General features: G+C 38.4%; 1 protein-coding gene across 1 annotated transcript in view; it reads right to left on the bottom strand.

Annotated features, from left to right (window-relative positions):
• Positions 1–26,039, bottom strand: part of GABBR2 (gamma-aminobutyric acid type B receptor subunit 2) — a 495,928-nt gene that overhangs the window by 119,998 nt on the left and 349,891 nt on the right. The window contains exon 13 of the mRNA XM_065629246.1: positions 15,759–15,881. Coding sequence (XP_065485318.1) covers positions 15,759–15,881 — 123 coding nt within the window. The remainder of the gene's footprint in view (positions 1–15,758; positions 15,882–26,039) is intronic.

The following is a 26,039-nucleotide window of genomic DNA, read 5'->3' as shown; positions in this document are numbered from 1 at the left end:
TCTTCTAGATTAGTACATGCAAATGAACAACATGAAAAAAACCCTTCACTTTAAAACTTTGCTCATAGCATTATTGTAAGATTAGACCCCAATGAAAACATTAAAGACATGTGTCTTCAACCTATATAACAAAGCTGAAGAACACCTCCACACTGGTAGTAAGAAATTTTCATTTTGCTTTCATCTGCTGCACAAAATTACGTGGTAGCTCAATGGTATTACAGCAAATAGAAAATTCCACAGTAAATTACTTTCTAACACTAGCTCTATAAATTATGATGTAGGTGTTCTGTTCTACTTTTATTTGCAACAGTCCAACAAGTGAGAGGGGTCTGATCAAAGCAGATCAAAATTCCTCTTCTGCAGAGAAGTAACCAGGACACAGAAATATATAACAGGGAATATCCGTTTTTTCACTTATCACAGTCAGAATCATGGGTTGTCTCAGTTATATTCCATAAGAGATTCTTGAAATTCACATTCAAGACTGCCAGAAAGCAAGAGAGAGTCCCTGGTCTTTCTCTGTGCCTCTTGGAAAAAATACATCTACATTGTTTTAGAAAATTAAAAGGGAAAAAAAATAAAGGCTTCTTTCTAGTGGGCATTTGTCCATCTGAGTTATCTCTGACCAGATACCAGAACTGAAACATTAACAGTCAAGATATTAAATACATATGTATATGTATATGTAAATATGCACACATTCATACATGTATATATACCTATATGCAACATACTGAAATTGAATATTTAGAGAACCATTTTTTTCACAAATACATGCCTTTTTGAGTACCAAATTTTGTAGTACACATCAGAAGAATTTCTTCTACGTGCTAAGAATTACACAAAACTTTATTTGTTAATGAGAAATTATGCAAAGGCAGGCATAATGATTTTGAAGTGTAAAAAGGGCATTTCCATAGAATGAAAACTCTAGCTTTGTAAGCCCTAACCTGACATAGTGATAGTACTAAAGGAACTATCAACTGCTTTAGAAAGATTCTCCGATCTCTAAAATTCTTACTTGGGTCAAAGATGCTGAAAGCAATAAAATATCTCAGAATGAATGGAAATTATTGAACAAAACAGCAAAACTAAAAAAATCGGTATACCACAACATTTAAATCTGGAATGCTATTTGAGATAATCAGTGCTCCCTTATAATATAATCATAAAAAGGAATTTGATACAAAAATATATTGGAGAAGAAATGATATGAGAAAAATTAAGATAGCTAATACAGTTTTTCAAGAGTGAGTAGCTAAAAGACAACACTGAGTTTCTTTAAACGTACCTGAAAAATCAAAAAATTGGATCCATGACATTGCTGGAATTGAGGTGAGATGACAGAAGAATGAAAACTCCATATTTTCGAGTGAGGAGAATGCTGGCAAAATTCTTATACCAGATCTTTCTTTTCAGGTAACAAATTAATTACTCCACTGAGATTCAGAAGATTTGAAATAAAGTGATATATTAAGTATTCATTATAAAATGTGTGCCCAGGTATAACATTGCTGTTTAACTGTCAAAAATAAGTTAACAAAAAATGTAGCTTGACAAAAACTAACAAAAATATATAGTCTTTTCATGCAAATTACTTTTAAGGCAGAAGGTTAAGCCAGTAAGTGCTGCTCCTACTTTTTAAAGGCTTTATGGGACATGGTAAGAGAATGATGTGTAGGAACACACAGAAGCACTCCTGTAAGGTGTGAAATGACTGCTCTCACACCGGGATGGACTTAGACCCAGATTTCATAAGCAGGGTGGCAGGACAGGTAGGCAGCTGCTACAGGTCACAGAACAACTCCTGTGAGGTGCAGTACTCTTGCTGCCTACCTAACCTATGCAAAGAGGAGACAACGTGTGCCGCATAGACTACCACCAAAAAGAAGGAGAAGGAAGGCTGCTAGGCAGCTACAGCTATGGGGAGTGGGTCTCCCCATTTATGAGGCACTTTTTCCACATCTCTCGGGCACACAATCAGTGACAGCGGCAAGCCCAGCTCTCCTCTGTCCCCTCCAAATCTCTTTGACTCTTCTTGCTTACCATTGGCCACAATCGCCTTCCCAAATTCTGCACGACCTTCACCTTACGCACCATCCCACCCTCCCCCACCAGGAACTCGCTCCACCACTTCCACATAATTAAATTAGTAAACATTTATACTTGCTTCTTACCCCAAACCATTAAATTAGGTCTTACTGGGAAGCCTTGAGTCAACTGTCCACAGGCATGTCAACATCAGCCTGGCAGTACCTAAGCCATGGCCACCTGCAGTCAGGTCCTTGCCAGTCTTTAACACAGGCAGTTTCTGATCTAAAACTGTGCTGACCACAAGTCTGCTGTCCTTTCACACAGCCAGTTTTATCACTGACCTGCAGGTTATGGTAGGGCCGTTTGGTGAGCCTTAGAGTTTATGAACACGGGTAGGAGGAAGCACGACAGGAGGGCAGAGAAGCACAGAAGGAAGGCATACACTTCTCAGAGTACAGATGCAGCTGCTGGCCATAGAAGAACAAAGTTTGGGAAGTGTACTTTAGGTCGATTCAGGCCGTTATTTAAAAAAAAGCCCCCAGTTCTATAGCTTTTAAGAATATATACGTCACTGAAGCATTGCTAAATGCATATTGGTCCCATTAACAATGTGATTAACAGCTACTACGTGTTTCTTGCCTTTTCTCCAGGGAGAGAAGAACATACAGCAGGATGTGTTAAAATAAAAGTACATACGCATAAACATATTCTGATGGATATTGATATTGGAGAGAGCTAATTCAAAAACAACCCTTGCTGTTGTAGGAGTGAGTAGATTTGTGATAATGCGCGATTTTTGTAGAAAAGTTCATTCTAGTGTTTGGCAGATCCCCAAAAAGCTTCTTCTCACTTACATATGAAATATATGCTTGAATTTTTAGAGTATGCTTATGAGAGAAGAAACAACTTTACCCTCTAAGGGGAAGCAATCTTTACATGCATAAAATATAGGCATTTACTACTGTATGGGAAACCCAAGTAAAGAAAGGCCTAAGGCACTTGCTGTAAATATCCTGTACTAGTACTAGGAGGTTTTTTAAAATGGTTTTCAAAATATCTATATTTTCATGTCCAAATATATTGTATTGGTGTTTTGCAGATGATAAGGTATAAACAACTATGACTGCATTGCTTTGCCAGGGTGGGACAGAGTCTTCAAGGTTTGGGTACAAATATCATACAGTATTACTTACGGGTGCTGCTCTGTAAGAGTGCTTAACAACAGTGAGGAATCCAGGAGAAATAAATACAGAAGTGAAATGACCTGCAGTGCATAGACATAAAGAGGATGGCTTTGTGCATGAAAGTTCTTCTTCAGGCCCTCTCCCCATCAGCATAAAGTCTGTTTTGCACAGGTTAAGTTTCCAGCACTTTGCTATCTGCTTTCCACCTATGTGTGTCCATGCTGTCTAGCTGGCTCACCAAGCATCTCCCTGTGTGTGCCAGAAACAGAATTCCTCCATGTGGCACTTTGTCTCTAAGTAAAAGTACATCAGTACCTTTGAAGTTTAAGCAGCACTGAAGTGGTTATAGTGCAAAGCCAAGGTGCATCTTTTAGATGAGAGAGCATTACTTCATGGTCAAGCACTGCATAAAGACCTTGTGGCAGGTGACTAGTGGCTTGCTTCTCCTCAATGACAGCAGGACTAATCCATCACTGCCATTAACATATTTCAGTACAATGTCTTGGCCATAACTCAGGACATTCCAGGTGAATGACACTGACTATAATCACTATAATATAAGCTGAGGCTTGCCTGCTCCATAAGATGGCTCATGACTAAAGATGCGGTTTTAAAGGAGTGCCAGGATGTCCAGGGTGTATCTTTTCAGTAGCAGTCTGTTAAACATTTGAAAGAACAAGGGAATATACTTCCCCCAAATAAACATTAATTACATTAGACAATTTGTTATCCTAAATAGCTATATTAATGCAGAATTTGCTATCTTCAGAGAAGTCTGGTAAAAGGAATCCATGGGTCTCTATTGCAGCCTCAACATATTCTTGGAGTAATTCATTATGTGTCATTTCATCTGCATCAGCATCTGTTTCCTGACATAAGCATTAAAGTCCGCCTTTGTCTATACAGTGGCGGTTGCTTCCAGAAAACAAAAGAGAAATGTTACAGGGCTAGAAAGGGCTGAGCATTGAATTCTCAGGATAGAATGCAATGAGGGACATTAATCAGTTCCTGGAGTCTGTCTTCTGGAAGTTTTTCACAAACAGGCTTTGGCATTTGATGGAGGGAGAATTTTCTTGCATTTCTTGCTTCTGTTACTAAAAACAATTCAAATCATTGACAAAAGAGTAAAAATGTTCCTGGCTGGCTTATAATGCCCCTAAACAAGGAAAGCGTGTGAGCGGATGAGCTCCTAAACCCTTGCAAGCGTGGCGCTGCTGAATGAATGCTGAAATATCCTAAAGCCAGGTATATTGCTATTTGGTAGTCAGTTCCTGACTGCCAAAAAGCATCAATGTTGTCCTAGAACAACTCTGTAGCTGTTTGTAGTCTTATAAGGGAGCATAAAATCAATGTTAACTTTGCCTCTGGCTTCAGCCTTTAGAGGAATAAATCTGCATGAATGTATCCTATGTATTTGAAGTCTAAAGTGAAGAAGTGCCACTGGGTCTATCATATACTGAGCCTCCTCAGTGAATGAACAAAATTGGCACAGTGCCTGCTGTGTGAACCAGCCAGCTATCACTGATAGATGATATATCTGTTGCTTTTTATAATGATTAGGTTGTGAATCATTTACTGGTAGTCTCACACTATACACAACAGTCTCATGAGTATTGTGACCGAAAGTGGTAAATGGGTGCTTCTAATCCACACATATGTAATGACTTTACTGGAGTTATGTACCTGCCATCTGATTTCCTTTCCTGCAATAGTCTATTTCTCTTAGGGGGGTTACACCTTGAAATCGCAAAGGGAGAACAATAGTCTGGATTGCCAAATGTGGTGGAAATTGGTTGGCTCTTGTTGGGTACCTCTGGTAGCTGAGTCCTCAGAACTGGAGCACCTACAGCACAGTGTTCACAAAGCAGCAGCAACATGCCAGAAGTGTGACTACATAACAGGAACACAAGTAAGAATAATTATACATTAAAAAACAACAACAACAACCCCCCTCAAAAAAACCCCAAACCAACAAAACAAAAAAAACCCCAAACAAACAGTATCATGCTTCCATGTTCCAGAGTAATACTTCCACTCTAAGAACCATAATCCCATACTAAAATCAGTGTTGCTCAACAGCACAAGAAGCAAAATATGCAGACAAAAATTTTGAGGCTTATCGAGTCTTTAGATTTGTGAGGAGAGTAACTGAGTAGGCCACACAATGACAAATGGAACTTGATTTCAGTAACTGTAAAGCCATTTTCACCTGAAAACAGTGGAACTATTAATACATTTTCTTGGGGTCTTAGTGCCTGGAAGTGACCTGGGAACCACTTTGGCAGTAAAGTCCTAAATTCTGTTTAATGGTGAACATCAGTGAAATACACTAAACATAAGGAACAGGACGAATAATAGATAAAACCATTACACAGATCTTCTAAAATATGCAACATTAGTCATCTTAACTATAAAAAGATGCTTTAGAGTTTCTATGTCATAGGAGAAAGTGCTTAATAAGATTGTGACTGTCTACCAAAGATAAGAGGAAAATAAGGTTTTATAGTAAACATACAGCTGTATAGTAATGCATGGTACTGCAAAAGTAGATATGGTAGATTCTTTTCCTTTCCTAAAAGAATAATGTATGTTTAGTGGGACTGAAAAGCAACATTTCCAAAACTGAAAACGGAAGTTCTTCACACAGTGCCTAACTAGAAGTTACACTGAACTGGGAAAACTTAGCAAGAGTCAAAAGCAACCGACGTTTATGGGAATAACAAAAGTATTCAAATAGTGAGTGTATAAAACAGTTCTCAGATATACACAACAGTACATTTGAAGTCACTAGTCAATTCGAACCATGGCTGAAAACTTAAGGGTGACAGGTGCACTATACGTTTCTAGGATCTACCTCTGAAAGTGTTTGTGCCATTGTGTCGTTTTTGCAAACAAGCGGCTGAACAAGATGAATTAGAAGTCTGGTCAACAACAGTGGTTCCTACGTTCCTGAGGTTGGGAAGTAGCATTTATTGGGAAGTGAATAATGGAGCCAGAACTAAAATCGGAATTGCTTACTGAAGAGGAATAAATACCAGCAAGCTTCATCTTTTTAAGTAGACGAAGCGGCAGCCATCCATCCTGCCATTTTGGAACTGACCCTGCCCTGTTTCTTTATTTTTGCCAGTTTGATATGTGTTTCCATGGGAACAGAAGCAGGACTAGCCACCAGCTGAGTCAATCTCAGCTGCTGGCTCCCAGTTCTCACGTTTTGTTCCGTTTCCTTGGAAACGGATGTCAAACGAGAATGAGAAGTAAACCGGCTTTTGGTCTTTAATATTTACCCTTTCTTCGGATCTGTTCTAGATCCTCTGTGCTGGCAGAAGGTTTAGAACTGACACTAATGGCCATTCATTTTCCTTCTCTCTGGCATGGCTGCCAGCCACCGGTGGGCCCCAGCAGATGCACATAAGAGTTCTCGGTTTCAGCTATTGCTGGTGGGCCACCTGCTGCGAGCTAGAATGGCAGGGTTTGAAAGCAGGCTACAGATTTCAGGAGACATTTGGCTCCCTCAGTCTGTAATATTTCAAATTGGAAGGAAAGAAATTAAATTTATTTAAAAAATAGTAGGGGAAACAGATGGGCGTAATGGTATTTAGAGAGCAAATTGACTAACAACCTCTAACCTGCATTAGTCTGAACACCCCCAGAAACTACTTCACCCAATTATAGTCTTCATTTCACAATGTATGTTTGACAAAGTTCCCTCTAATCCAGCTGTTAGCTGACTGAATAGCCTAACAACACAATATAAACAACACCCCCTAAATACATCTGTTTATGCATGTATACGTATGCAGAAAGAGAAAAGAATATGATCTGATTGTTTCAAAACAGCAAAGAATCTGCACAAATCTACGTAAGCAGTGAATTTGAGCCAGACATCTTTACTAATTCCAGACGTATGTTGCTTCTACATTTTTAGCATGTGTGTACAAACAAATATACACCCCCTTCCCTGTATATAATTTTGGACTAGAGTTTTTTCAAATTCTTACAGTGACTGTGTCATGACTGAAGATGCATATTAAAGAAAAAATGCAAAAAAATGTAAAAGAATATTAAAGAATATGAAATAGCCCTGGGAAAGCAGGCAGCCAACTAATCTTTATGAAAGGCAGGTCCTGCTTGACCAACCTGATCTTCTATAACAAGGTGACCCACTTAGTGGATGTGGGAAAGGCTGTGGATGGTGTCTACTTGGATGTTATACTAGTAAAGAGTTTGACACTGGTGCCCACAGCATTCTCCTGGAGAAACTGGCTGCTCATGGCCTGGACAGGCATACTCTTCACTGGGTAAAAAAACTGTATGAATGGCTGGGCCCAAAGAGTTGTGGTGAATGGAGTCAAATCCAGTCAGTGGCCAGGCACACGTAGGGTTCAGTATTGGGGCTGGTTCTGTTTAATATCTTTATAAATGATCTGCATGAGGGGATCGAGTGCACCCTCAGTAAGATTGCAGATCACACCAAGTTGGATGGGAGTGTTGATCTCCTGGAAGGTAGGAAGACTCCACAGAGGGATCTGGACCTGCTGCATCATTGGGCTGAGCCCAATTGTATGAGGTTCAACAAGGCCAGATGCCGGGTCCTGCACTTGGGTCACAACAACCCCAGACAGCGCTACAGGTTTGGGGAAGAGTGGCTGGAAAGCTGCCTGGTGGAAAAGGACCTGGGGGTGTTGATTGACAGCCGGCTGAATATGAGCCAGCAGTGTGCCCAGGTGGCCAAAAAGGCCAACAGCATCCTGGCTCGTACCAGGAATAGCATGGTCAGCAGGACTAGGGAATTCATCATCCCTCTGTATTCAGCACTGGTGAGGCTGCACCTCAAATCCTGTGTCCAGTTTTGGGCCCCTCTCTACAAGAAGGACATTGAGGTGCTGGAGTGTCTCCAGAAGCAATGAAGCTGGTGAAGGGTTTGGAGAAAAATCTGGTGAAGGGTCTAGAGGAAAAGTCTTAGGAGGAGAGGCTGAGGGAACTGGGGTTGTTTAGCCTAGAGAAAAGGAGGCTGAGGGGAGACCTTATTGCTCTTTACAACTATCTCAAAGGAGGTTGTAGTGAGGTCTCTTCTCTCAACTAAGAAGTGATAGGACAAGAGGAAATGGCCTCAAGTTGCACCAGTGGAGGTTTAGATTGGATATTAGGAAAAAAATTATTCGTTTTGGGTGTTGTCAACCACTGGAACAGGCTGCCCAGAGAAGTGGTAGAGTCACCATCCCTGGAGGTGTTTAAAAGACATGTAGATGTGGTGCTTAAAGACATAGTATAGTGGTGGACTTGGCAGTGCTAGGTTAATTGTTGGATTTGATGATCTTAAAGGTCTTTTCCAGTCTAAACAATTCTATGATTCTATGATTCCAATCTAGGACTTAAGTAAAATTTTCTATGAAAATGATACTTGATCTACATCTGTGCAGCTGAATCCCAATTTTCATGTATCTTTTGCTTAAAAATGTAGAGACAAATCCATTTCATGAGACAAAAGGCTGTCATAAAGAAAAGTTTTATATTTGGTGGCCTCTGGTTTTAGTTAACTAGTTTATTAGGCTACATAACCATACTCACCTTGGACAGGCTTTTACTCTTTTCTTTCACACCTAATATATGAACCCCTTCCTGAGTTTTATTTATATCACATCTTAGTTATGTTCACAGAACTCTTGCTTATCAGTGGCCTGACACTACTACTGTGAGAAACTTCTAGAATCATATATTTAGTTGAATTCACATACAGTCCAAATAATATCTCTGGAATATTCATTCCTTCAGGTACTACACTAGGAACAGTCTCACAGAAAAGACAATCAGATACCAGGAAGAACATTCATTTCTCCAGTCTTGTTGCAGTTGCATTCATCTACTTCAAATATACTCAACATCTCTGGGTGCTCAGAGTTGCGTCAAGCTAGCTAACATTGTGATTTTGTTCTTAGTTATGTGAATGATGAACTTAGGCAGATGTAATTTTTTTAAGTCAGGCTTATTCTGTCTTATTCAAAGAGATGTAAGACGTACTGAATTTACCTAGTCTATTTATGGGTTTCCTCCAGCAGACCTTAAAAACAAAATCTATAATCTCGCCTTCCTCTTTGTCAGCAAGACTTTGCATAGCAAAGAAGATGATAATCTCTAGGTTTCTTGTTGCAGCTGCAATCAGGAAGGACCATTTAACTTGATGTTGATCTTCACAGTGTTCCCCCTGAATTCTTCACAATCAGTCCTAATTTTTATTTTCTGAAATAACTTACTATAAACAATAAAATTCTGTCATCTTGTCATTCACTTTCTCTTCCATTGAACAACACTGGTCCCAGTACAGAGACTGGCACTTGTCCTGAAAGACTCTACAGGTTACATCCCTCTTTTGCAGAAAATGAACTTTTATTTATTCCTTAATTCTGTTTCCTTGTTCTAAGGAATTTTATATCCATTTCAGGGTTTCTCTCTTATTCCATGGCTATTTCATTTTCATGAGAGCATTTGATGAAAGAAATTGCTGAGTCCTTTTTGGAGAGCTAGCAGGCTGTGTCAGCTTCTGTTCACATGCCTGCTGGATTCTTCAAAGGAATTCACTGAGTTTTTGAATAATTTGTTCCCTCACAAGTGCCATGTCAACTCTCCCTCAGTGTAGCATATTTATTTCTAATTCCACTCCTGATTATAATTTTTTATAAATTGGCCTGCTACAGATATTAACTTACAAGTTTGATGTTTCCACTCTGTCTTGAAAACACGGCAAGACATTTGCAAATTTTCATGCAGATATCAAAGCAGTTCTGAGCTAATGATTACATACTGCTGTCAGTAGTCTGACTATTACTCCTTTGAATTGCTTTAGAAAGCCTAGGAGAATATAACCTGTTTCCACTGATTTATTTCTGATCAGTTTCTCTATTCCTGCTAGCAACTCCAGTCACTCCTCAGTCAGTTCATCAGAAGGGTTCTAGTGTAGTAATCTACACAAGCTCTTTTACAAAGAATTTTGCTGAACAAAGCAGCAAAGCAATCATTTAACCATTCTACACGGCTTTGTTTTCTGCAAGTAATGCTCTCATATTCTAATCAAATATTGTCCCCAAAGATTCCCTGGCAAACTTCCTGCTACTGATATTTAGAGAGAGATTTATTATTAATTCTTCTGCCTTTTGCAATATTTTTTTAGACTGCTTTATTGTGTTCTACATTTAACTTACCAGACTTTACGATCCTTTCAGTTTTCCTCATTTGGATACAACATTGGTTTTTTGAAGGATGGCCTCCTGCTGTTTTGTCATGCTGAGTCTCTTCTTTTTCAAGTCTTACTTGATGTGAGACATGCATTTACTCTCTGTCTCCAATACGATATTCTTAATACTGTCTAGACCACCTGCAAAGATTTAACACTCTACAGTGTCCTCTTCAGTGTCTCTTTAAGAGGCTTCCTCAGTTTCATGTTGTTCCCCTTTCTGAAGTTGAGTACCACTCTACTGATCTTTTTTGGTTGTTGCTTCTTCAAAGCTATCAAAGATAAGAATGATGTATTTGCAGCCACAGAAAAGTCCTTCAGCTATCAACACTTTTGAACAGATGTATGCTATTCAGAATGAAATCAAGGGTTAATTCTCTCTTTGTGGGTTCTCTGTTGAATTACAAAGCAGTCACCGCTCCTAAGTGAATTAGTCTGAGCAGCAGATTTGCCCAATTTGCACAGGCCTTTTTTGCTCTTGCAGTGTTTATGACTCCCTCAACGTATCAGTCAGAGCTGACTTTCTGGCTTGTTGCTTAGTAGTATGTGTCCAATAGCGCTTGGAATGCATAGGTATTCTGCCTCACTCATTGAAATGATTAATCTGTTAATCTGACTTCACTCCAAGTTTTCTTTAACAGACTGCACTACAATGCTACTGTCAGGCCTACTCAATCTTTCCTGCAAATTGATGTTTTTATTATAGCAATGTCCTCACATAAAGTTGGGCATTTTTAGTTTCCACATTTTATTTCTATATGGGTGCTAGAAGCTCAAATAGGATGCTGTCTCACTGGTCTGGTTTTTGGTATTCTCTTCTGTATCTTCTAAAATAGCACCTTTTTTTTTTTTTTTTTCCCCTCTTTTTCCTCCATTTTGTGTTTATTACCATTCCAGGACAATTCAGTGTAAAACTTTAAATACTGGTATACCAGATACCAGAATGAAGTCTATTTTTAAATACTGATAATGACATCATATGGTTGCACAAGAGGAAACATCACAAAGATAACTACATAACTGATACTAAGATATCAAGGAATGCAAAGGTTGCTGCCCTGGATAAGCAGGTTTTAAAATTCTAGAAGAGATATTGGCATCCAGTATGCTAAGTATTACTTTTCTTGAGTCTAACGCACCTTGGGAACTATAAAAACTAGTCCATTTCCCCTAGTCTACAAGTAATACATTTCATAAATATATTTATTAAACATTATTATTGGTTACCTTCCAAAGCCCCAGTGATGCAATCTGCATCACAGATATTTGTGTTGGGAGAAGACAAGCCAGTCAGAGGATTTCAAGCTAAAAGAATCATTACACCATTGTATTAGGAGGGAAAGGTGAGTTTGAATGTATATCTACAAACAGACTTACTGAACTGTAATAGGTACGTAATTGAATTATGACATGGCTATTGCACATGGAGAACAGATTCCACTTTGTAAAAGGATTTTGCTGTTTGAGATTGGTTTCCTTCCAGTGCAGGTGTATTGGTGAGCAACTGAAATTAGAGCAAGCTGTTTACTTATGTATTTTCGTCTTGTGGCTGGATTCTTTGTGTCTAATTAAGCATAGAACTCCCCTATAGCAGGTCATTTATAATGTTTGGTTTTAGGCAGAGGGGTAAACTCACTCTGACACCTTCTTCTTAGGAAGAGGCGAACTACCAGAGCTTCTCCTCCACACAGCCAGCTGTTTCCATCAAATCTGTAGCAGTGCTATGTCCTTGAGAGCTGTATCTGCTCGGTCAGGTTGGACTGAATCTGGCAAAGTTTATTATATTAGGCAGTAGTAAAAATCACACACGGCACTCTCACACATCAGCATTGCCTTCTTAAGAAACCAGGACAAAATCCAGATGGTTGGAAAAAGTGGTAGAGTGCTGCCACTGGGGCAAAAGCTCTTCCACAGCTGCATAGGCAGAAGCACTGTAATTCCTCATGGCCTGTCAAGCCCAAGAACCCGGTTAGTGGGACGGTGAGGGAGGATGTGCTCTGGTTCACACGACCTGGAGTAACTTAGTCTGGCACAAACCTTGTCGAGATCAGATCATATCCGCAGAGCATTTTGATTATGACAAAAAACCGTGAATTACAATGAAAAAAACGAATTCCAAATTCAGCCTAGGAAGAAGCTAGTGAGAAAAAAACATGACTGGTCTCTTCACTGGTCTGAAGCATCAGCAAAAGGAGAAACACTACACCCGATACAACATGCAAAACAGGTGAATAGAGGTAACTTTATGGATTAATTTACATTTTTTACACTGCTGCATGAATTTGAGAAGCATTTTATGTCAGAAAAAGCTTTTGCGTTATGTGAGAATCAAGCCTACAGTATCTGTATAAAGTGTACGTAGGAGGAACCTTAGTTTTCTCTCAGAGATCAGCATACAGCAAAGGAAATTTTAAAGTGGTTCCTGACTTTATCTGTAATCTATTTGCTTTTCTCCAATAATTTTGTTGCCTATATGTCATATACCAAAAACCTGCCCTATTGATGGTTGGAGGATCTGGATATTTTAGGGCCCAAGTCATTAAAACTTTTACCATGATGTCTTATAGGAGCCATAGATGTGCTTTTCACAAGGAAACCTGATATCTAGGGTCAGGATGCCAGAGACGAGTCTGAAAACTCGACAGACCAAACAACCCACCTGACTTCTTCCTTCTGTCAGAGGCAGAGAGTCACCATAAGCATCTTCACATCCCTTTGTGTTTTTAGACGTGGACTGCCTGTCCTCAGCTTTTAAGGCATGGATAGCTTGACTTTACAAACAATTCCAGGAAAGGAATCTGGATTTTTAAAAGGGCCTTGGTAATTTGCTGGTGTTGGTGTTCAAATGAACTATTTTGTGAATAATGCCAAACAGCAAAGGACACTGTCAGTTTTTAGGCTCCTCATCTTGGTTACTTTGATTGACATGTTTATGAAACATAGTTAACAGAGGACCACTCGATAGTGGCCAAATGCAGAACTTTCACATAGGAAGCTGATGAGTATTCATTGTTAAAACAGCACTCAAATGGTTCATTAGCTAGAATGACTGATTGTATTCATAAATTTGGAGCCTAGTCTCTCTCACTTGGATCAATTTTAACTGAGATGAAATATCTCTTTAAAATGATTTCATAGAAGCAAGTGGGTCAAGGAATATACGTGACACAATATTCTTGAAATAAAAGAGAAACTTGCTTCCAGTAGTGTTTACTTTGTGGTAAGTACTTTTTTAACACACAAAAGACAATACCTGCTGAGGCAAGCTCAACTAAAGAATTCACCACTACAGAATGCATTTAAAAACCCTATTTTTTTTAAAAAAAAGGCAAACTAAAATAATTTTTAAAAACAACAAACACAACTGTCATTTGCTTTTACAAAGGAGTTTTTGAGACCTGAAGAGGTCTGCTTCAGGAAAGCAAATTGCAGTTCACCTCACTGCTTATATAAGACAAAAACATATGTACAGTATTTTAATGACCAATTTCCTTGCATAATACTTTCATTTCCTTCCCTCCCCAAATCCATTAGCTTAAGAAAACATTCTGCATAACTTATAGTATTAGCAAAGAGCTCTAACAGCAAATTTAAGTCAATTCTATGAGTGTTCAAAATATTACACATTCACATGTGTGCATTCAGTGAATGTGAGTTTGCATGGGCTTACATAGTTCCCAGGGAATCCCAGTTCTGATACAAAGTTCAGGCAACTGGTGTGCAGCCCCATGGTCTACACAACACTCAGCATGGAACAGGCACACTAAGTTTTTAGTGGTATACATTACACAACCAAAGAATATTCACTGATAGGTTCATATGGAAACTGCAATAATTTAAAACTTGAATAAACATTATTTTTCAAACACCTGGTGTTTATGGTTTGATAACTTCACAGTTACTGCTGCTGTCTACAGAAATCTAACTTGAGTGATTCTGCGAAGATGAGATATCAGGATCTTTAGTTATGGCTTCTCTCTGATAAGGCAAAAAAGTAAAAATCCTTCTAACTCATTCACCCACAGCACTGAAATGAGCATTATTTCAGTTGGATTTTGTTATTACTCATCACATTATATTTGGTTTTATATGAGCAATGAAACAGTTAAGAACACTGATAAGTGAAATATCAGTTGCAGTGCAGTTGGAATGAAATGAAGTAAACAAGGCTATTGACAAGCTGCTATTGTTTCAAGCTCTACAAACATACAGCAGAAGTGTCTCCACAAGACAAATTTCAGTTACATTTTTCATTTTTTATTGACAATTGTAATAACTGCAGAGTCTCTTTAAAAAAAAAAAAAGGTTCAAACTCTAGAGAATGACCAAGAGGTATCTTTTCAGACTCTGAAGTGATTTCATGAAAGGCACCCTGTGCAGTTTAGGAGGCATCATTCTAAGATATCTCCTACAAATTACATTCAAATAGTAAAATCTTCTCCTAATAAAATTCCAGAGCTATACTGCAAAGTAAGAACAAGGTAAAACCAATGGAAAAAAAATCTTGTTTTCTTGCAAATGTTAACATCAGAAAACTACCATTCTGTTTCATACTGATTGCCAAGCATTGGAGAATAGAACAACAATTCTAGATTGTCCTCATATTATCTAGTTCTCAGATATCACCAGTTGCCAGGTTTGAGGTAACAAACTCTCAAACACTGCTAATCTGCATACAGATAGATTTTTTTTCTAGTTCTGCATTGTTACTGCCATGTTTCTTGCTGTCAGTTTGTCCAGAAACCTACCAGAATGCTGGAAAATTTCTACAAGAGACATTAAGCTATTACCTCCACCCTGTAAAAATGTCTGGCATGACCTTTCTGGGAATGACATTAAAATAGGAACCATCAGTATGTGTGTATGCACATGCTATTACTGAAAACAAATATAGCAGTAGGTAACATTATTTCTGAACATCTCCACGAAGAATGCGGTCTAAGCAGTGACCTCTCCTGAACTTATCTTGAATAAGCTCTTGCTGAAATCTGCTAATGGGTTTTGATAATCTATTATTTATTGCAACAGACTGCTAGAGAGTCTTAGCAGAGGACTCTCCTGTGTTTACAACACTTTCATCTAAAATCTCTCACAAGTGACACAAACATGGCACCTTCAACTACAGATACAATTTCTTTTGGTTGCAGTAATTTCGTTCCTATGTGCTTTTAAAAAACAGAAACTTTCTTCCTCCCAAATACACAGCTTGATCTGCTTTCATATAACCTAGTGCATCTTTAGCTTGGTCTTACAGAAAGCTGTAGATACTGATATGCAGCCAGAAGTACTACTTGGGCTTGAGGACATACCTCCATGTTATACTTTTCCACTGTCCTTCTCAAAGGATCCACAACCTGCCAGCAAATCAAGATGCAAAGATCAATCAGTAGCATCCCTCCAACTATCACCAGTAGCTTCTGGTCTTTAATGATCTGGAGAGACAAAAAAAACAAAAAAAAAGGGAGGAGATTCCCATGAGCCATAGATAGAACCCTGTACAGCTTTATTCCTATATAGGGAGAAAAACATAGGTTGCTAACAAAAAGGTTTTTTAACAAAGAACAAAGAAAAGTTTCAGAAATATCAAAAGGTGAAAGCAAGAAGACACAAAATTATTTTAGTTTGTTTCATGTTTATCAGAAGTATCTAAAGCGCATTCTGACTTCTAAAAGGAAACTGTGAGGACTCTTAAATATTAATATTGAAATCCAGGTCTAATGTTAACTCCTCGAAAATGAAAAAAATATATTCTGGAGTGCCACAATTGTGTTGCTGTATGCAAATGTGGAAAAACGTCCGTTGCATCTTGCAGAGCAGCAGGAGTTAAGAAGGAATTTAGTTTTTGTTAAGATTTACAGTGTTCACTTTTTCATAACCTTCTTGGATGTGGAAAACACAGTTGCAAGGTATTAAAAGATAAGTTAATTTTTGAGGGGTTTTGTGTGTGTTTGTTTAACATTTGCCTCTGTTACTCAGGGAGCAGAAAGGGACAATGTATTTTTTCTATATTACTGAAGTTAGAGGCTTTTATGCACATGCAACTTAAAACATGTTTTTAATTTTGTATGAATTTTAGGTTCAAAAAAAAGTTAGATTTGCTAATGAAAAGAACAGTCCAAACCATGTATTACAGTCTCATATAGCCGCATGCAATCTCTATATTATTTCTACTGTTACACAGATAGCAACACAGAAATAAATACACTGCAAATACATTATTTCAGTTGCAAAGTTGTAAACATGTTCAAGGATCAGGCTTCAATTAACTTTATGTCAGTCCTCTTGTGCCTATGTTCATGGTTTTTAAATTCATATATACCTCTATTACGAACGAACGCTCGCCCAGTATTCAAAAGAAATTACCAAATTGTTTTAACATGGACAAAACCACAGATTTTTCCCTAGCTTTGATTCTCAGAAACAGCTGGTTTAATCCAAATGAAATATTCAAAAATATTAAGCCTGAGCAGCTTAATAAAGTCGTGATTATTTCATTTCAATTTGATAAACTTGTTAGGATTTTGAAAATGCATTACAAAGCCAGAAGTGTCAGCTAATCTTAATACAGGCAAGGCTGGTACTCCTGCCTAGAATAAATTGTATTTGCATTGAATTCCTATTAAGCTTAAAGAAATGATAAAAATGAATACAATTTGAAATAATGTAAGAGGAACTTCAGAAAGTGTTTTTTTTTCATATTATTTTGTGAAACATTCTTTATTTTGAGAGACATTTCTGCAATATTGTGCACCACTCTAAGTTAGCCTGCCAATTTATTTTATATTATAAATCATTTGGAGTAAACTAAGTATAGAACTAAGGCTAGAAATCAGAATGACTTAAAGGACTTGATGCATTATTTTCATTTCCTGAGACTAGTTATTTAAATCTGTGCAACTCTCATCATCATAAAGGACCAGAAAATTATGAAAATGATGAAAAGGTGTCTTGGTGGGAGGTGCAGGGGGAACTGTTGCAATGTGTTTCCTCGTTAAGCCAAAAGGAAAGCAGATAATAAGCAGAGATTCTCAGAGACAGCTTGGTCCCTTGTCTTCTTTAGGAAAACAGAACTATGCCTAACCTTTTAGTCATTTACTGAGTTACAGTCAAAGCTGAAAAAGGACTGTTAATTACTGAGGTTGCTCTTTGTAGAAAAAACCCATGCATTTCTAATCTCTTTTTGAATGCCTCTAAACATGACTTGGGTGAAACACACCAAGTGCAGCTCCTAGCATGAGTAGAGACATAGGAGAGAAAAACACGGGGAATCAAGTCCAAAGACAAGAAATTTAGACACCTCAAGTCAAATTAATTTTTCTCCCTCTTAAGTGACTAGGCATTTCTTTTACTAGCATATTTTGGTTGATCTTTCTTTTTAATTGATGAGATATACTTTATTGAAGTTAGCTGTTTAAGCATTATGAGTCTAGCCTCTCTCAGCAGCCAGTGGGCAGAGACAGAAACCTTCAAAGGACAAATCATCCCACCTATCTTGGTTACAATTTAGTATCAGAGAAGTTAATGTTCTAAAATGTGTCCTTCCCTCCTGCCCTATACCCCCATGAGGGTGTGAAGACAATTAACTTAAGCTAAAAATATGCATTTGAGAAACTTAAAGCTATGTGAAAAGAATCTGCTGGAAATGTTTGCTCTACCTAACCATAACATTTCCTTGTAAAAAACACCAAAACCATCAGTCATGATGCCCTACCTTTCTAATGAAAATAGTGACTATTTTACCTGGGACAGATAAAACAGGAGACAATTAGCCACTGTATTCTAAATTTATACCGATTATATTGATATTGAAAGGAGGGTTGCATTAGATGCAACACCTGGCAAATATTAATGAAGCTGCTACAGCGACGTCAAAAGCAAAAGAGTGAAAGGATATTATTAAAAGCAGTAATACTGATAAACCACTCACTGACAGGGTCAAAAGCAAGCTCATTTTAACACTTCATATGCAGGATCATGTTGCTAACTGCCCTTCCTTGCACCTGACCTTGCACTACTGCAGGTCAACATCCATATTTTAGTTCACATATAAGTTGGGTAACCTCTTCTTTTGGGCAGGCAATTACTAGAACAAATAAAAGCAGAAATCCAGTGGACAGTGGAGCTCTTCCTTAGACGCCTCTTGGCGCGTTTTTTCCTGCGTTACATTGCGAATGGCCCTCTTCTGCACAGAAGGGGAGAGGTGCAAAACAGCAGCTGTCACTGGCAGCAGGTATTATTCATCCCTTACTCCTGCCAGACAGCCAGGGGGAAGGCAAGCAAGAGAAAGCCCGTAACATGACCCGAGGAAGGGATTGCACTGCTGCAATGAGCTCTGTAAAACACAGAGCTACTGACGCTGCGTGCAGGGTGAGCGGGTTAAACCAGGGCTCCTGAAGCTGCCTCGCACACCCATCGCGACCCTGCTGGGGTCTGTCCTTGGCAACACGGCAGCAACGCAGCTCTGAAGCAGAACTCTTCACCAAAGCACAAGCCTTTCCAAATGAGATGCTGAGATCCAATGAGTTTTCTGTCAGGTATTAGCAGTTTGTCCTAACATAAATCTACTCTGAGAAACGCTGCTCTTGTACCACCAGCAGCAACTCCAAAAGGCCTGCTGATCTGCCCCCCTCCCGCCCTGGGAAGCCCAGCTTTCCCTCTCTCCAGCCATCACTCCCACCCACCCGCACTCCTCGAGTTCAGTACGTTCACTCCCTGGGAAACACCAGATGCACTGAAGGAGTCTTGACTCAGATCTTGTGAATCCAACAATTTCTCGGTCTGACAAAAGAAAGTCATGAGCAACTGAGGATCCTTAAAATCAAATATATAATTCTTCCAGAGAAAGACTTTTATTTTTTCCCGTTTACATCCTCCTTCTAGCACACAGTAAATCAGCCTTGGGAGATATGCACAGTAGCTAATAAAATCCATTTCTGTGAGTGTTCCTGACTCCTCGCTAAAGCCAAGCTCTCATACAGCAGCATCTGTGAGTAATATTTTCTACCATCTGCGACTGGATAGGTGAATCCGTCTCATCCTGGCAGATCTGCCCACTGTTATAAATGCCATTGCTACCAGTCTGGACTATATATCTGGATATGAAACTGTCTGTCCTCAAAACAAATCCACTCAGAACAGAAACCGGTAGGGCATTTTCTTCTCAGCATCACTGTGTGAGTAAATAAATTTTTTTTCTCAAAACATGTGACCATGAAGACAACTTCAATATCAAGGTCCTTATCTTCCATGGACCTTGTGGTCTGATCATAGGAGATATAAAATCTTTCTAAAGCTCTGGGATGAAGTTTCTTCTCATGAAACTCTTGAGGATTTTCTGGAACTATCACAGGCTGTACTACCTGCCACAACAACTTCAACTGTCCATTTCGTTACCGTTTCACACACTTTTTTTTTTTTTTTTCATTTGCTTCTAATGCACATCCATTGTGCCCTGCAGAACCCTATCCTCAACCAGTTTATGGGATCACCTGGCAATTTGCCAAACAACAGTAATTAAACATTAGGTTTGCTTTTTGTAGTTAGGGCTAAGGCAAACTTTTTGTTATTTCTTACCTTATTAGAAACCCACTCTGAAAATGTATATGATATGGACCTTAAAGCTGAACTCTGTTCTTAACCAAGCACAAGGGGTCTTATGTATGACTTAACCCCTTCTCCAGAGTGCAACATCAGCTTTGTACTCTCTGAGTTCCACAAACAGCCTTCCAGCATGAATTGAATAGTTCGCTTCCTCCTGTGTTTTCTTGAGAGTTACTTTCTTTTTTAGCAGGAACTTAACCTTCCTTTGTCAAAATAAAATACCTTTTAAATTAAAGGAAGATAAGGAAGATCTATTAGCTAAATCTTGGTGTTGTTTGTTTTTTGTTGTTGTTGGTTGGTTGGTTTGGTTTGGGTTTGGGTTTGGGTTTGGTTTGTTTGTGTTTTGTTTTGGTTTTAGTTCATTGAATTCCTAGGAGCATAGAAAGGCTGGGAGTATTTTTGTACCCATTTATAGATTCTGAGATAAATATATGTTTCATTTTTTCCTTGAAAATTTTGATTTTTTTCTGTTTAAGATGGCAATTCTCTTTGTTTCTCTTATGTAGATCGATCCCTTCTAGTCTAGCTGACAGATCTGTCCCTTGCCTTCTGGCATTATCTGGAAAAACACTTAATGCTATTCGGTATCATTTTTTTTTCAGTTGTCCCTTCCCCAGAATCCTGGGACAGAATCTGTAGAAAGAAACTCTCTTTAAAGGATCCCTCTGTGAAGCTTCCTAGACCTTATTACCTTAAATGAATAACACTGACAGCAATTATTGAAGCCGTCAGAAATCTGAAACTCAATGTTCCTCTCACTGGTACATACAGAAATGATGCTGATAGGAGTCCTCCCTCTGAACTGGAGGGGAAAGAAAAAAAAATGTGGGGATAAAATGATAAAGTCTGCATAGCTGGAAAAAAGGACCATACAACTACTCCTAAACTTGCCTTCAGTATATTCTCTCGATTGCATAGACTACCCTTTTATTTCTCCCAGTATGATTAACTGGGAAACAACTTAGGGTTGATCGTCTACATTTAGTGGGGTAGCACAGGTAGGATGGTGCCATGAGGATGACGATGCAGAGTCAGATGTACATAGGTGAACTTTGTCATACGTGGGCCAAGGGTGATATCTATCTTTGATTCATTAAAGTCATTAATATTTTAGAGGACTATTCTGTAACACATTCTTAATTTCTATTGTGTAATGGAATGTGAAAAAAGGACTATTGAAAACACATTATGCACTTGTTCCCAATAACTCCACAATGTTTTTTCAACAGCTATTATGAGCATTTCCTATAATAGGTTTTATGATTAGTATTGGGAACACTTTTCATACTGCAATTACATTAGTTTTAATGAGTGAATGCCAACATTTAAAAAAGCATATTTTGTAGCAGCAAGCTCTTTTGACCAGTAAGTCAGTTCCAGTAAAAAGCTAAGCTTAAGACATTTTACCCTCTTAGAGGTACTTTGATAAAAGATTTGTATATCTACTTATAAATTAAAAAAATAAATTTGTCTATTGTAAGGATCTACTGTGACCTGTGCAGTCTGAGAACTTGATTTTTGCTGCTTTCCAGGATAATGGAGTGCGTGGTGCTATTCATAATAATGGGCAATTGCATACAACCAGAAAGTTTAGGTTTGAGAATTAAATAGCTACAGTCACTAGCCTGCTGAAGAACACATTTTGGAACATGTCCTCTTTGCTGACTCATGCTCAGAATAATCGTAGAGCATCTTTGGGCAGACTCACCCTCTCAGTAACTACACTGCAAATGTGGATGTGTTGACTCTACGTCTTGTTGCCAGGAGAAGCTATCCATTTAGAAACACCTTCCCCCTTTTCCAAGTCATATAAAAGACAGGTGGAACATCCTGGGGGAATGCTCCCTAGGGGGAGCAGAAGATAGAAATTTTACAGGGGTTAGAGAAGGGGCAGGAATCAGCAACAGCTTAAAGAAATTATAAAATTCCTCATCTTTGAAAGCCTGAGCCTCAATCATGGCTACAATGCGCTGGAGAATTGGAGAGATGATTGTTTTACTCACATTGCTAATTCAGCCTCAGGGAGCACACAGAGTGATATAACACGACTAGTTTCACAAAACTCTCTTGAAAGGACAGAAATGAAAAACACTGTAGTCTTAAAAACTAAAATAGCACTGAAGAACTCAAGCTTGACAGCGTTAGAACCAACCATTCTTGCTATACAATGTTTTGGAGAACAGTCTTAGGAATGGACCTCAGCATTGTGTTAGCTTCTACACTCTACTGTAAGTAAAGCTCGGTATGCTGCCTTGAGCTGGTTATCCCATCAACAAAGCAGGTCGCATTCACCTTTGAGAGAAAAGCATCTGCTGAGTCCATGATTGCATGGGCCATAAGAGTGGAGAAATTTCTACTAGGGATGTGAATTTTCATCTGTAGTGCTAAAAGGGATCCCAAAATGCGCACAAAGAATTTGAATGGTCTGGAAGAAATGTTCTGATTTTGTTTGAGATAACACTAAAATATCTAGAATTTAATATTTTCTTTAATGAACAATTCTGTGGGAAAGCACACTACATTGTTACCAAATAGCTGGAGACATCAATGCACTTGATTGCATTTACAATCTAATTTCAAGCTATTCAGGAATAAATTGCCTCATACTATATAGCGACATGTTCTTTATTTCTCTGTCATCCATTAGTCTCATAATACATAGAAATTATGGCTGTTTATGAGCAGTTACATTTCACACAGAGTTCTCATTGTTTCCGTCGCTACCGAGGTTTAGCCTTATCACACTGTACCATCCAGAAATTTACATACAGAAATGACTTCAAAAGCAGATTTTTCTCCTAGATGTACAGTTCATTAGCTCAACTTCTTTCTGTGACAGGAGCTTGAGATTTAGCTCCCCGATCCATATTTATATGAATGCAAATTTTAGAAATGTGATTCCTATTGTTCCCTGGCTGGCATTTTGGGTGATCAGCTCTAACAAAACACCAAGATGCTTATTTTACATCTAAATATGGATTCTAGGATTACACTGACTATTTTTGAAGCTTTGGACTTAAAATTTATAGTTACAGCTATTTGGGGAAAAAAGTAATAAAATAATTTGGTTTCTACTTATATTGCTTTAGGAAGTACTATATCTGTGTATTAATAACCCATGAAGCTATACCTGAATAATTTACACTGCACTGTAAGTATCATGGATTACTTGGTCCTGTGATAAATATTCATAATGAAAATAAAATAAATCCCAAACATAAGCAAATTTCACACTGCTGTCTTCTTTCTTACCGTCAAAGACTGAACAATAAAGCTGAACGTTTCTTTAGGTATCCATATGCTGGCTCATTTTCAGCAGATGGCCCCTAATAGATTGTTGTGCTGTTGGTATGGTTACCCAAAGCAAATTTTTGGATCCTGACAAATCTTTTCAGACTTACGATCTCTCATATATACTAAGTGAAATATGGGGAATCCAGCATATAGTTTTTTGTTATGCACACAAAAAGCACTCGCTAGATTGAAAAAAATGTCTTGGAAATGGATAAATATTTACAGTCTGAACCCTAACCTGGGAAAACATTTTATAGTAGCAGTTACAGAAATAAATAATTAGGTAATACGATCTACATTTATGCTAATACAGAAAGAACTACATCTATAAATGCATTTAAGTGAGTAAATAAGATGTGGCCTGTGAAGTTCTGATCCAAAACGTTTGCCAATATCATACGGAAGACTTTGCTTCATCCATTTTTAAACTATTAGGATCACGAGTATATTTTTTAAAACCTCTTTAGCACTTCTGTGAGAAAGACTGTAGATTACAGTAGATTCTAAATTCCATAAGTGACTTGAAAAACCTACAGAAAAGTTGAGATTACACTCATCCTATAAACTTTCTTGCAGAGATTTTCAAATGAGGCATGAGGATAGCAATGAACAGAGACTAGCTGTGCGAGGAGAAGGCGGCAGCACACCAGCTCATAAGCATGTGGAGTCCAGCTGGTTTCTTCTCTCTGTGTGGTGTTGGGGTTTTTTTCTTTGTTTTGTTTTGTTTTTTGTTTGTTTGTTTGTTTTTGTTTTTTGTTTTGTTTTCCCCACCAGGACACACAGCCAGCTGCTGCCCACCTCAACTGGAGGGGCTGGGACCAGGCGCTGCTCAGAGCAACCCACTGCCCCACTCCCCAGAAAGAGCATGGATGGTCTCTTACTCTTCCCCGTCTTCAGTGTGCCACAGTTTATAGACCATTAAGTATATGAATTAGGGAGGTAGGGTGGCCAAATTTGGGTTAAAAAATGGAGTGGCAAGGCAACAAGCTAAAAAGTTTGGGAATTCATGCTCTGCTTCACTCAGGGAATAAATTTGTTTCTTAAAAACAAGTGCTATCTTTTTTTCTGAAAACTGTGCTCAAAGAGTTTTCTAAAGCATAACAAATAATTCTGGCAATTAATTATTTTTCTTCATGTTAGCACTTAACTGTCTTATACATGAGACTACCTTTCTCTAAACTCCTACTGCCTTTTTTGTCATGTATTTTTTTCTGGTTTAAGTGAAAAAGACTGGAACAGAAAACTGGGTCTTTTATTACACAGTGCTATTGCATGCCCAGAGCAGACTCACTGTGTCTGCCATGACACTGGCGTCCTAATAATGCACATGGGGGAACAAATCTACATTGTAGACACTCCAGCAAGCTGTAGGTTTTCAATGATTGACTTTTTAGCCGCAATGTAAGCCTTTTAACATTTTCATGAGCCCATTCTTTTCAAAGAAAATGGAAAGACAGATAATTCAATTTTAGAGAGAGCTGCACATATCAGTAAAAGGAACATTTAGATCTTTTCATACCTCATCAGCTTGAGCTAAAAGAGTAACTAGAAGCTATCATGAGTTGTACAACAGCATAACAGTTAGACAAAGCACATATTTTACCTGTAGGTTTTACAGATACATAGTAATAGAAAAAAGAACAGTGAAACTCTAAAATCCTGTGTTTGGTTTTTATGCGCTGTCCATGCTTCCGCGCCACCATTCCAACCACTCCTAATTTCAACTTTTTCTTGCCTTTTACTCCTTTTCCACTCCAATGTTCCTTTCCCAGTCCATGTCCCCACCTTTCAGGCCTGCCAGACTACCTCTACATTTCAATCTTAATCTTATTTTAAACCAGATCTAGTAACTCAACTGGAGTTTGCCACTTGAATCTCAAACTTGGACTCTATATTCTCCCACATTCAGCTTTCTTCACCACTTCTTACATCCCTCCCTGCCCTATTCAACTATTTGCTGGCTCTCAATCTTATTTTAACTCCCAGGGAATTCTTATCCAAATTCAGCCTCCCTCCTCAACTCCTTCTCCCAGTTTATAATCCCAAGCTTTTCCCTATTATTTTTGTCTGGAGAGGCTCCCATTCCCTCTGAAGCCCTTAGAAACTAACCCAGTTTCTCACTCTCAGCCTCTCCCCTGCTCCCTACCTCTCAGCCTCACATATTTTCAGAAGTCTTTTAAGGATTTAGTAGGCTGAATATAAGAAAATGTTTGCCAGACTGCAGCCTAAGAGGCATAGCTAAGTCTTCTAAGTCTGGTAAGTCATTTTTCTCTGTTGTGGTTGGTTGTAGGTTTCTAACCTTGTGATATTACTGTTATCTTTTCTCAATACTTCTTAACCTCATTAACCCTTTGTCATCTGTGAAAACTCCACAGCCACACAGTAAACGTAGAACAGAGAAAAGCTTATGAAATATCATCAATGAGTAGAATGATGTTGGCAAAATGATAGCAGCGGAAGTCTTAAGAAAAGATGCTGTTATACATTCCTTCTGCAATTATATTCTGTATTTACCTTGTAACAACATTGTCAACATAAAGACATATGCCACCGGAAGCCTACAGTGGTAGTAATAACTGAGTACCCTGACAATATTTTCAGTGAAAGTTAAACATAAAACATCCCTCCCAGTTATAGGATTAAGTACAAATGGACAGAGCCAGAATGTACTGTTATGGGTAAGACAAGTCTATCCT

This window comes from Caloenas nicobarica, chromosome 2 (assembly GCF_036013445.1).
Source record: "Caloenas nicobarica isolate bCalNic1 chromosome 2, bCalNic1.hap1, whole genome shotgun sequence".
NCBI classification, from domain to species: domain Eukaryota; kingdom Metazoa; phylum Chordata; class Aves; order Columbiformes; family Columbidae; genus Caloenas; species Caloenas nicobarica.
The sequence above is the reverse complement of the archived record's forward strand: the minus strand, read 5'-3'. Positions and strand labels throughout refer to the sequence as shown.